Source organism: Orbicella faveolata, unplaced genomic scaffold (assembly GCF_042242905.1).
Source record: "Orbicella faveolata isolate gen_17 unplaced genomic scaffold, um_ofav_v1 contig_34, whole genome shotgun sequence".
Lineage (NCBI taxonomy): Eukaryota > Metazoa > Cnidaria > Anthozoa > Scleractinia > Merulinidae > Orbicella > Orbicella faveolata.
In genome coordinates, this window is record NW_028301563.1 from 18,681,642 (window position 1) to 18,692,500 (window position 10,859).

The 10,859-nt window shown below is 39.1% G+C and overlaps 1 protein-coding gene and 1 long non-coding RNA gene across 4 annotated transcripts in view; both read left to right on the forward strand.

Annotated features, from left to right (window-relative positions):
* Nucleotides 1–10,859, forward strand: part of LOC149105128 (uncharacterized) — an 88,294-nt gene that overhangs the window by 38,480 nt on the left and 38,955 nt on the right. The window lies entirely within an intron of this gene.
* LOC110053190 (glutamate--cysteine ligase catalytic subunit-like) overlaps nt 7,910–10,859 on the forward strand; it is a 17,051-nt gene continuing 14,101 nt past the window's right edge. The window contains exons 1-2 of one of the 3 annotated variants that reach the window (XM_020759394.2): nt 7,910–8,077; nt 8,488–8,651. In XM_020759394.2, coding sequence (XP_020615053.2) covers nt 8,502–8,651 — 150 coding nt within the window. In that variant the 5' untranslated portion in view covers nt 7,910–8,077; nt 8,488–8,501. Of the gene's footprint in view, nt 8,078–8,179; nt 8,386–8,464; nt 8,652–10,859 lie in introns of those variants that run through there. The other 2 variants (XM_020759395.2, XM_020759393.2) reach the window with 2 other exon arrangements.

Sequence of the window (10,859 nt, forward strand, 5' to 3'; positions counted from 1 at the left end):
ACTTACCCAGGCTAGTGGGTACTAAGTGATATTCGGTTAACGTGTTTACATCCTTGTTGCTACCCAATTCAGATCAAGTGTGTTTTTACATGAATTGGTGGCAACAAAGATGTAAACAGGTTAGCCGGGTCCGTCTGTTTCTAAGCCGTTTCAATAAATGTTCCTCGGCAATGGTACTGACGATGCCCATCTAAGGAGGAATGTGCGTGGTGGGGACAGCGTCCCGCGGCTGATACAATCTGCTTTAATGTCAAGGACCTTGCTATGAATTTGCTTTATACTTATCTTGGTGTGGAAAGCCCAAAACGCCGAAACTTGTGAAAGCGGAAAGGAGCTATCAAGTAAAGAGAATAAACCAATTTAAATGATAATAATGACCAACAAATTCTAAATTTCACATCTTTTTCTGAAAATTAAATTTGATGACTGTAATTCACATTTATCCTTGGGAATATGAAAATTAGGGAAGACCCTGAATGACCCTAAATTAGCTGAATAGCTGTCCCCCTGCGTTGAGTAGTATTGGCCAAACTTTCCACTTAACGCCGATAGCCGAAAAAAAAAAAAAAAAAAATCAAAGCACTGCAAGGTGGGATGGCGGAAGAAGTAATTATCTACTCTCACGTTGCTGAGACTCGTCATAGGAGACAAAGAAGCCTACAGACGCAGATAGTTTTCAGTTGGACTGTAGTTATGTTTTCGACAGCCGGCCGGAAATCCATTTGCGGTTCGTAGACCTATCATAATGACTGCAACGCCAAAGTCCCTGAGGCAATCTTTTACCCGTGGTAGGTGGCCATGACCTGTCAGGTGTGCTCAAACTGAGTAACAGTGGATGATATCTTTCAGGAGGAAACTGACTTTGACAATTTTAACGAGTAAAGTCGCTGAAATGCCAGTCTTGAAGTGCTTTATGTTCAGTGCCACTGTCAGGAGCCCATCACTTGCCACTGTTCTGTTCTGGTAAAATTTGGTCCATAGTCAGATTTGTGTAAATGTTTGCAGCTTTACACGCAGCACCTTTGATCTTCTAATCAGTCTAATCACCTTAAGATCACGCCAGCAATCAGTTAAATTCTAAGATAAGACACCGAATTCCCATTCTTGGTGGAGAAGCCCACTTTTAGCCAATATATCGATCAGATGAAACATATTAACGACTCTCGCTTTAGTCAATAGCACGTACCAGCTAGCCGGAGCGGCTAGCAAATTTGCCGGACCGAGTTCAATCGGGATCCTGAATTGCATTTTTAAAACAGTTCTTCTAGTTACTGGCCCCTATTATGGTGACACAGGGAGGGATTTAGGACTGAAAAATTGTCTTATGGCAGAATTAGAAATAAAGAAAACTCTCTAGGTGAAAAAAAAAAAAAAAAAAGGAGAAGAAGAAGAAGGAGCGATAGAAATACGTTAATCTCTAACAGTTACACCCGTGAGCAAGAGTAACGAGACCTTGCATGCTTCATTGTCTCTGCAATCCCAAGGTAGCAGTTACCTACCCCCCCGCCCCTCCCCCCTCCCTTGAACAATCAGCTCATGATCCGTCCCTGGGCCACCGTCTACACCACAAACAGAAATCACAAGTTCTTCGGTCGCTTTTCATTTCAGTAGGTTTCTGTCCACACAGCAGAGCTTGCGTTTCTGATCCTCCTCATGAGAAGAAACATACATGACACATACATGTAATACTGGACGCCTTCTGTTATCGATGACTCTTTGGTACATCTGTTAGACCATTGCACGTAGTCCCCAGCGTTCTACCTACCATTATGGCAGACGTGTAAGTGGAAGGCCGGGAAAACTGTTTGTGCGTGGCCTCCTAGCACGAGCTAAGTGATTATGATCATAGTTTCTTGCACGAGCCAAATGCTTTTGCCCCCACGTCCTACTACCTCCTACTCCTCGGCCTGTAGAAGCCCAGTTGATTACAGATATTCTTTTTATGCTGTCATTTCCGCTTAACTATTTTCGTCACGCCCACCTATCTGTATAAACAGATCGACACCAAGAAACTGTTCAAGGAGGGAAATTTTTGGTATCGAATTTCAGGCACGTGCATGTGAAGAGACCTGTTGACCATGTTCCCCCTTGTGGCCACGACACAGATGTTTTTTTTCCTCAGACCTTTTAAGAGCGTGCGCTATACGTGGTTATACTGATTAAAAGAGATTCATCCGAAGAATGACATTTATTTCAGCATACAAAGACTTCGGTTAAATACAGTTCATAAATTAAAGGTCATCATATTTCACGCTTTTTCACGTTATCTTCTTTTCCGGGGCCTTCTTTCATTATCAGAAAATAATAACCGGTAAACAATTCAAGTCTTCAAACTAGGCTATTCTTCGTTAATTAACGGGCAGAAAAAAAAATTCTTTGTCAAAAAACAAAAAAGGAAATAACTTACACCAATTCAATGTCCGGCCTTGTTGCCTTCATCTGCAAATGTATACGTCGCATTTGTCATCTGCAGAGGAGTATCACCGTTGCGTTATGAAAACGCAAAAAGAATCTTACACCTTGAGATCGCATCGATAAAATTAGAAATTTCCTCTTTCGGGTTTTGCGTTTTACGGCAAACAATATTTAGCTATAAAAGTACAGTCTTAAAAGACTTCATAAATAAAGCTGCTATTTGCCTTCTTTGACACGATTCCGGTTGTTCTCTTTAAATCCCGGCAAAGAACCGATCGGTTCTAGAGTTCCTTAAAGCTGTGATCTTGGTCGTGAAAATAAATTGCATACTGTATAAAGTATTTGTCGACTAGTTCTTGTAAGCTAAAGAGTTCAGCATTTTTCATAGCTTGGGCCTTGCATGCTAAGTCGTCTTCCATCAAAGCTGTCCACACAATCTTGGGTCTTTGTCGGTAACTGGATTAAAGGACATCCATCTCAAATAACTCACTGCACATACGTACAATAAAATCGCGAGTTAAAAATTAAATCAAAAATATTACACAGCAAAATCTTCTTTTCTTCATTATTTGCACCGTTGATCCTGACCAAAGTTCTGCGCTCCCAGCTGAACTTTCCTGGTTAATCCAGATTCCAGCCATTTTGTGTTGTTCGCAGAAGTTTAACAGACCATGTCAACACTAGGAAGCACCCAAATACAATAGTCACAATACTATACTCCAGCATAACTTCCCACCTAGAGTAGCGATTTCTCAACTGCGAAATTTCCATGTCAGTTCCCTAAAAGCTGGGCGAAGTCAAGGTCTTGGAAGCGTACAGTTGATCAACAACGTCTCCAGTTTACTGCTCAATACTGAGACTGCTCTGACTGAATGCTTGTCCACCGGCTTTGAATCCCCTTTATCCGATTTTACCCCTGTCATTATGTAATGCGTGACGTATTTAGTTGTGAGATGAGGTCACGTACGTGGTAAACGCGTGATAAACACATACTTAGGATAGACAACATATCCGGGAAGACAGCCTTCAAGATTTTGGGGTGACCTTGTGCACATTGAGTTTTCATAACCCTTACCTTGCTCCAAGCCAAAACAGCGTTTCTTTCAAGGAGATAAAATCAAATGCCTCGTTCAGCACACGTACACCCCCGAATCCGAAGAATTGCATAATTTATTATTTCGCAGCCTCTTTAGGCAGACGGCAACAACAACTGATATACCTATGGACAAGAGTAAAGCTACTTGAGAGAACCCCCGGAGAAAAAACGTAGGCTTTCTGGAACGTTAACACCGTCTGCCTATAATATTTCCCTTTCCTGATAATTTAAGGGCTCATTTGTTTTTTCCTCAGTTGTGGGCTTTCTGTTTCTGTTTCTATTTTTTTTTTTTATGTTTGTTTTCTTGTTGTTGTTGTTTTGCTTCTGTCTGCTTGTTTGTTTGTTTGTTTTTTCTTCCTAGAAAAATAAAATTAAAAGTGGATATCCGCCGTATCCGCTTATTTTTGTCTTTTGGTCGCTTTTTTTGGTTAGTGGTATAAAGAGGCGGTTGTGTGAAACAGCGCTGCTTCCTTTCCGTTTCATTTCCATTACGCACTTCCCCTTGGGGGTGGATTGTCAGCTTTGTCATAGAAGCAATCATTTCAACAATTTTGTGACCGAGTGTCACGTCCGGAGGCCAAATGCAAACGTCTTGAGTTCTTCTGGATTATTCTGAACTTTCGAGAAACTTCGATCGTAACGTGAATAGCAGGATAACTTGCGAAATTTATTAATCTACTTCATTTAGCTATTGATCAAAATAAAAGATTTTAACTTTAAGTCTGGTAATATCGATTGCTCTTCCTGTCTTTGATGTTGTGAGAATAAACTCGCAATAAAACCCCACTTACCTCAGCCAGGAAAGACATTATGACCGCATTTTAATTCGCATTATAAACTAAATTGTTTTCCCGATGTGTTTAACCCGATCTATCGGGCTAAACTTCCCTTGACGGACCTGTGAAATTCTAATCCTTCCTTACGAGCGCTCTTGCGACTCGATGGAAATATCTGGCAAACTGTCGAATCATGCCTTTCTAACTAAAAAGATAATAGTATAAACCCCTTTCTGCCACCGAAAATGGCTTAAACCACAATTTAAAAGGCTTTTCAGACCTGCCTTATAATCTAGTTTCCTAGTTGAGGCCAATTAGGGCAGTGTTTATATGCCTTTTAAAATTAGGAAGAAAAACTTCACACAATTTAAGACTAGAGTGCAAACGCCATACCCTATTTGAAACCAAAATGGCCAAAATCGACTCTTTTTTCTAAACAAAATGGCTAATTATTAAACCATACATTGGGGCATTGAAACCGCACCTTATAACCCACCCCCCGCCCCCGGCCGTTGCTGATAAGTTAAGGCTTGTCACGGTTCTCTTACAACCGTCGAGGTGTTTCGAACCTATTCCACAAAAGGTCACCCAATCGTTGCATCCAGCAAGATGTGTCTTAACTACTCAGGAAAATTCGGTCAATTGTACGCCTTGCATGTATACCTAATTATACTTATTATAGCGTGAACTATAGTTCAAGGTTTTTAAAAAAAATCTGGTACCGTGAAAGAAAGAAACTGTTTTTTTTTTGTTTTTTTTGTTTTTTTTTCTATGTGTGTTTGTTAATTTGTTTGTTTCTTAGTTTCTTTCTTTCTTCTCTTTTATCACTTATATTTTTTTCCATTTTAATATAATTATTCTTTTTATAGTCCCACTTATTTTTGTGTGTATTTGGAGTTGTCATTTTTTCACGGCATTTTTATCCATCGAAGGTTGTAGTCTGTTGGCCGAATGCTCGAAAGTTTTAACGTTATCTAGCCAGTGCACGTTTCTTGTAAATTTTTGATAAGTCTTGAAACCGTTTTGAAGAACTAAGTAGAATTACAACATGACACACTGAATTGGAAATGAATAAGAATAAGTAAATAGTAAAAAAAAAAAAAAAAAAAACTTAATAGTAAGTGGTTTGAGAAGCAGGGAATTATTAATTATTATTATTATTATTATTATTATTATTATTACTATTCTTTTTTAAATTTTTTTCGACAAATGATAATAGACAAATTTATAAGGGTTGTAAAGAATGAGTGTAATTTGTAATTCGTTTGTAAGTTAGTATTTCCCTGACATATATATTGTCCTAAGAATTTTTACAGTTGTAATTTTTTATAAGCCACTAATAAACATTTGTTATTATTTATTATTATTATTATTATTATTATTATTATCATCATTATTATTATCATTATTATTATCTTTCTGTTTATATATCTGCTATAATTTACTACTTGATTTCACCGGTCGGTTGGAAACTAAAGAAGTTAGAAATTGCAGAAACATTTAAGACGTTTCATTTCAGGGGTGTGTGTCTGGAGTTCAATGTCAGGCCCCTGGAAATTTTTCAGATAAACGCCTTCCAAAATATCCTTTCTCCTCCACTCTCTATTGATTTTGTGTGTAGCTCGACACCATCTTCAGGTTTTACACAATGCGGGGCAGTTTTCCCTCATTACTAAGTTATAAAACGCTTCCCTTTGACGGCACATTTTACAGCACGTTGCCTGTCACCTACATGTTCTTGATGCCCGGAGGGGGACTTCCGTACAGAAAGGATGGGGGTGCTCGTCGGAAATTTTGAAAAGAACCTCTAAGAGGTAAATACTATGATCCTGTTTTGTAGGCGCATCTTGAAATTTTTTTCACCCCGGAGGTATCAAATTCAAAACAACGCATCTCCTGTTATAATTTTTTTTCGGCTATGTCTCCTTAAAGGTCCCCCCCCCCCCCCCCCAACAAAAGCTTCCACTGTGGACCTTTCGAGGCTGAATACCCTAAGGGGTACCCTAACCGCTTTTAACCCCGTAGCAGGTACAACGAGCACACCCGTCCTTTTTATCGGATTTGATGCATATGAGCCTTAATGTCATGAAATTAGGGCCGGCTGCTAGTTGCGAGACAAAAAATTCTACAATACGCGAAAAGTTGCGGTCTTCATCATCTGCGAACTTGAGAGTGCGTTGACCAGCGAATTGTTTTGCCTACTTAACCCAGCCGGGCTAGCAAAACCGCCCGAGTATAACAAACTACATGTCGGTGATGATGCATGTGATGTGGACCTTTCTGGGAAGTCTACAGGAAAAGCTTTTTTATAAAACACATACCCGATTAAAGACTAGAGTGCAAAAGCCATATCCCATTTGAGACCAAAATGGCCAATAATGATCGATGGTGAAACACTCGCACATGTTTCGGTAGAGCTTCGATTACAAGCTGTCAGAGTTATCGACGGATTAAGTTGTACGCTTACATTTTATTGTGTACCAAGTGGCCTTTAATATTCCGGGGCATTTGTTCGAAGGCAGCCATTTTGTTCACAGGTCAGTCTGGCTCTCGAGAAATAAACAAACGGGTCAGCGGAATTACCACAAAACCGTTTCACGGCTCAACGACTGTCTGACTCACGCCGAGCGAAAGATTTTCCCCCCAACTGGCTGCTATGCTAACTTAAGCGATTAGAAACGCCATCACTCCTTAAAAAAAGAGAGCAACACGAAGCTTGGCATGGGGCTTTCGCGCTGTTCTCCGTGTATATATAAATGGCGTTGGTTATCCATAAGACAACCAAAGCTGGAACAAGTCGCGCCTCTGAATATATTCCGCCGCCATTTGTTGTTTTCATATAGCCATATAGCATAACGCTTCTTCAATGTTTTCTCTGTGATTTACTGGGTTGGTTGCTAAGAAGCAGGTGGCACCCGCACTTGAGTTTTTCTGGTGTTTACTAATTGAGTGTTGGAAAATGTCATTCAGTGAAGCGCGCACGCTCGCTCGCAAAAACATTCAATGCAAGCTAGGAGGTATCTTAAGCCGGCTGAGACTTAAAAAAAAAAAGGTTACTCTAGAATTCAAGTGGATTCCACTCGGAAAGACTTGAAAGCGACCTTCAAGAAGTTGTTGCGTCACGCTCTTCTTTTGCGCATTATAATGTTTCCATCTGAAAGTAATGAACTGAATGGAACACGGAAGCCGTTTTTGTTCAGGGCTTTTGTGTGCCCTTTAACCAAAGCGTGAACAAACCGTTTTTATTGTGTGACTTTTTAAAGCATATTTTCCTGTTCTACAACTTTTAGCTACGCTCTGATCCATCCTTAGCTCGTGTCCACGTGTCCACAAACTTATAACCACGCTCCTGTCACGCTGATGTGCAATGAATAAGCATCAGTTGCTTCCTGTAGGATTGAATCATAAAAAAAAAAAAAAAAAAAAAAAAAAAAAATGCTTCAGATGGCGATAAGCGAAGTATTTAGCTTAATTTATTAAAAGTTCGAAATCAATTTGCTGTTTATAATGAACTTATCGTTAACTTATACTGTAATTTCCCCGCCAGTCACGATTACCGAGAAATATTGCGTGACGTTTAGGTGTCGTTACTCTCCTTTCTAAATGCATGACCTAAAGGCTCGGTCACTCATTCCACAGCCGGCTTTGTCAAGATGTGAAGATTGATTAGTTGTCGAATCAGTAGAAAAGTTCTAAGTTCTTTCTTTTTTTGCTTTCTTCTTCAAAATACAAAGTATAAAGAAGTCGAAAATATATCTAGGAATTGTTTACGTTTCGTTGGAATATTGAGGTAAGTTTTACTTGGCAGATAATGATGTAAGGGCTGATATTAGTTCCCCTCTTAGTGTCGTGCACGACAGCCTACTTCTTATTCGCTACTGAATTCTGATGATTTCATCTCGGATTCACCACTTTTTCTTGCGGCTCCACCCGTTTCGTAAACCCTGATAGGTTGTAAACGTGACCCAGCCCTGCGAGGTACAAAGTGTAAACAAACAGTCGAGGTCTGCTCCGAATATAAGCTCATTACCATTGATTCGGTTGGCCGGCATTTTACCACAAAATCGAACGACAGGATTTTTGCAGTTCGATACAAGAGTGAGTCTTTGTGGCTTTGGCTAAAAGATTTGTCTGCAAAGAGGGTCTTTTTCTTATCTATTCCAAGCTGTTGTTATAGTTTATTCACTTGTATCGTTGCAGCTTGAGTATCAAACATGGGCCTTCTCTCTCTTGGTTCACCCTTGCCATGGTCTGAAACAAAACAGTACGCAGATCATGTTCGGAAACACGGTATACTGCAGTTCCTCCACATCTACAACAAGCTGAAAGATCGCGAGAACGACTGCTTAAAGTGGGGAGACGAGGTAGGTTTACATCGATTTTGCCTAAACTTCGCCATAACTACGTGAAGATATTCAGAACAGTCTTTAACTAATGGTTAAATTGATGTGTTTAATCATTTGTCTAATGCTCTTTAGGTATTAGCATAGAGCTTCCCTTCTCTTACTATGGTAGTGGATTATTTTCAAAGTGGTGTTGAATGTTGACAATCTCTGTATAATATTTCATGGAGAATTATGCAACTGAAAATAAGCAAATGTTTTGTCGCTTTACATGCATCTCCGTGACAGGTTTATCATAACTTACATAAGCTAAGTGGGAAATGTTGAACTTAAATACTTCATTTAGGATAAAGTACTAACAGAGGTAGGGAATCTTAGTGGAAGAATAGCCATTTTCAGTGGGAATTATTATAAAGCAGAGAACAGGAAAAAAAGGTTTTACATTGTAGCAGGCATCTCAGATCTCCATCACGTTGAAGATCGATGTATTTACATCAGTCTCAATTCTTTCGAGTTGAATAGTAAATATAAAGATCGATTACATGATATATTATTCAGTGTGACAAAAAAGGAGAAGTTTTTACAGTGCTATTGAATCTGGTGGAAACGATCGTTTGGCTGGATTTGATATTAAACTGGACGAATTTTGCCGAGTCACTACACTCTGTTATAATTTCATACCTGTATATTTGTATCATTTGCTGTGTCATGTTTGGTAAAATGCCCAGTCATGCATGGGAAATCGTTTTGTTATAATTCCCGCTATAACATAATTCAATCTCATCTCTCTCTCACTCTCTCTCTCTCTCTTTTTTTTAAAATTTTTTTCTCCAGTTGTTTAGAATGCTTATTTGCTGAAAGGGCATAAATGTTCAAAGGAAAAACAATATTTTGGGACTGGTAACAATAATGGCTTAATTTGTACATGTAGTAGACAATGGGAGACTATTTAATCCGTCTGAGATGAATCATGCCTCTGAGACAGACAGATACATGAAATTTGTCGAATTCAGGATGTGCTAACAAATGTATCAAAATTCTGCCCATTAATTTGAGTAACAATTTTGCCAAATTATCTTATAAATTATTCCTCTTGGATGGTTTATTCATGACTGCAGCAATAAATAATTCAACCCTAAATAAATTCAGCTGATATTTCAGTTTCCAAGGTTCCAAGACATTTTGAATGGTGTCAATATTTGAATAAAATAATATACCGTAAATGTCTTCCAGTGATGAAACTAAAATTAGTAGAAGGTTGTCATAAGAAATACATTACATGTAATATACAGTCAGGTACACATGAATATATTCCATACCTCATTATTATTTTTATCATGGCAAATGACTTTTAATAAGAACTTATGTTAAGATTTTTGCGGGAAGTATGCGATGCTATATGATCAGATTCAAGAGTTTGTTTGGTGTGTACGTTTACATACTGTAATGTTAATGAAATAATCAGTTTAGTTGTAACAATATGTGCGAATCTCAAGAGTAATTAGTTTGACAACCACAATTGCATGTACAGTCATGTAATCATTAAGGGAACAGTTTTATAGTCAACTGTATTTACTAGACAGCTCTAATCCTGAGGTCATAATACAGCTCCAAGGACCCAGCAATTTGTGCAGGAAATCCAAGGTTTTTGTTCCAACAACACTTGATTAATTTGTCTTTGATGGACTTACAATGTATTACAACTTTTGACCTGAGATGATGAAAAAAAACCTAAACATATGCAAAATACAGTTGATGTAAAACTGGTCCCTTGATGATTACAGTATGTAATCAGGGCCGTGAAACGAATCGTGGAGCTTGCATGGGGCCAAACATGATCCATGCCTCGTGAGCAACAGTGAATCAGCAATTAAACAGCATGGTGAGTCCATGGATCACAACATCCACCCACGAGATGTCCAGATCCTTGAACATGGTGTTGACAATTGCCACAAGAGGCTTTTCTTGGAGTCATGGTACTTAATTTGGACCGGGCTGCTGTCATTGAGAGGAAACCGCTCCCTCACACTTACTTACCATTGATTTAAATAATCAATAAAACGACAGCAAGTGCTGGGTTGTGGAGGCGCGGTGGCCTCATGGCTAGTGCGCTTATCCCCGGATTGAGTGATCCGGGTTCAAGCCGTGGCCAGGGACACTGAGTTGTGTTCTTGGGCAAGACACTTAACTCTCACAGTGCCTCTCTCCACCCAGGAGTATAAATGGGTA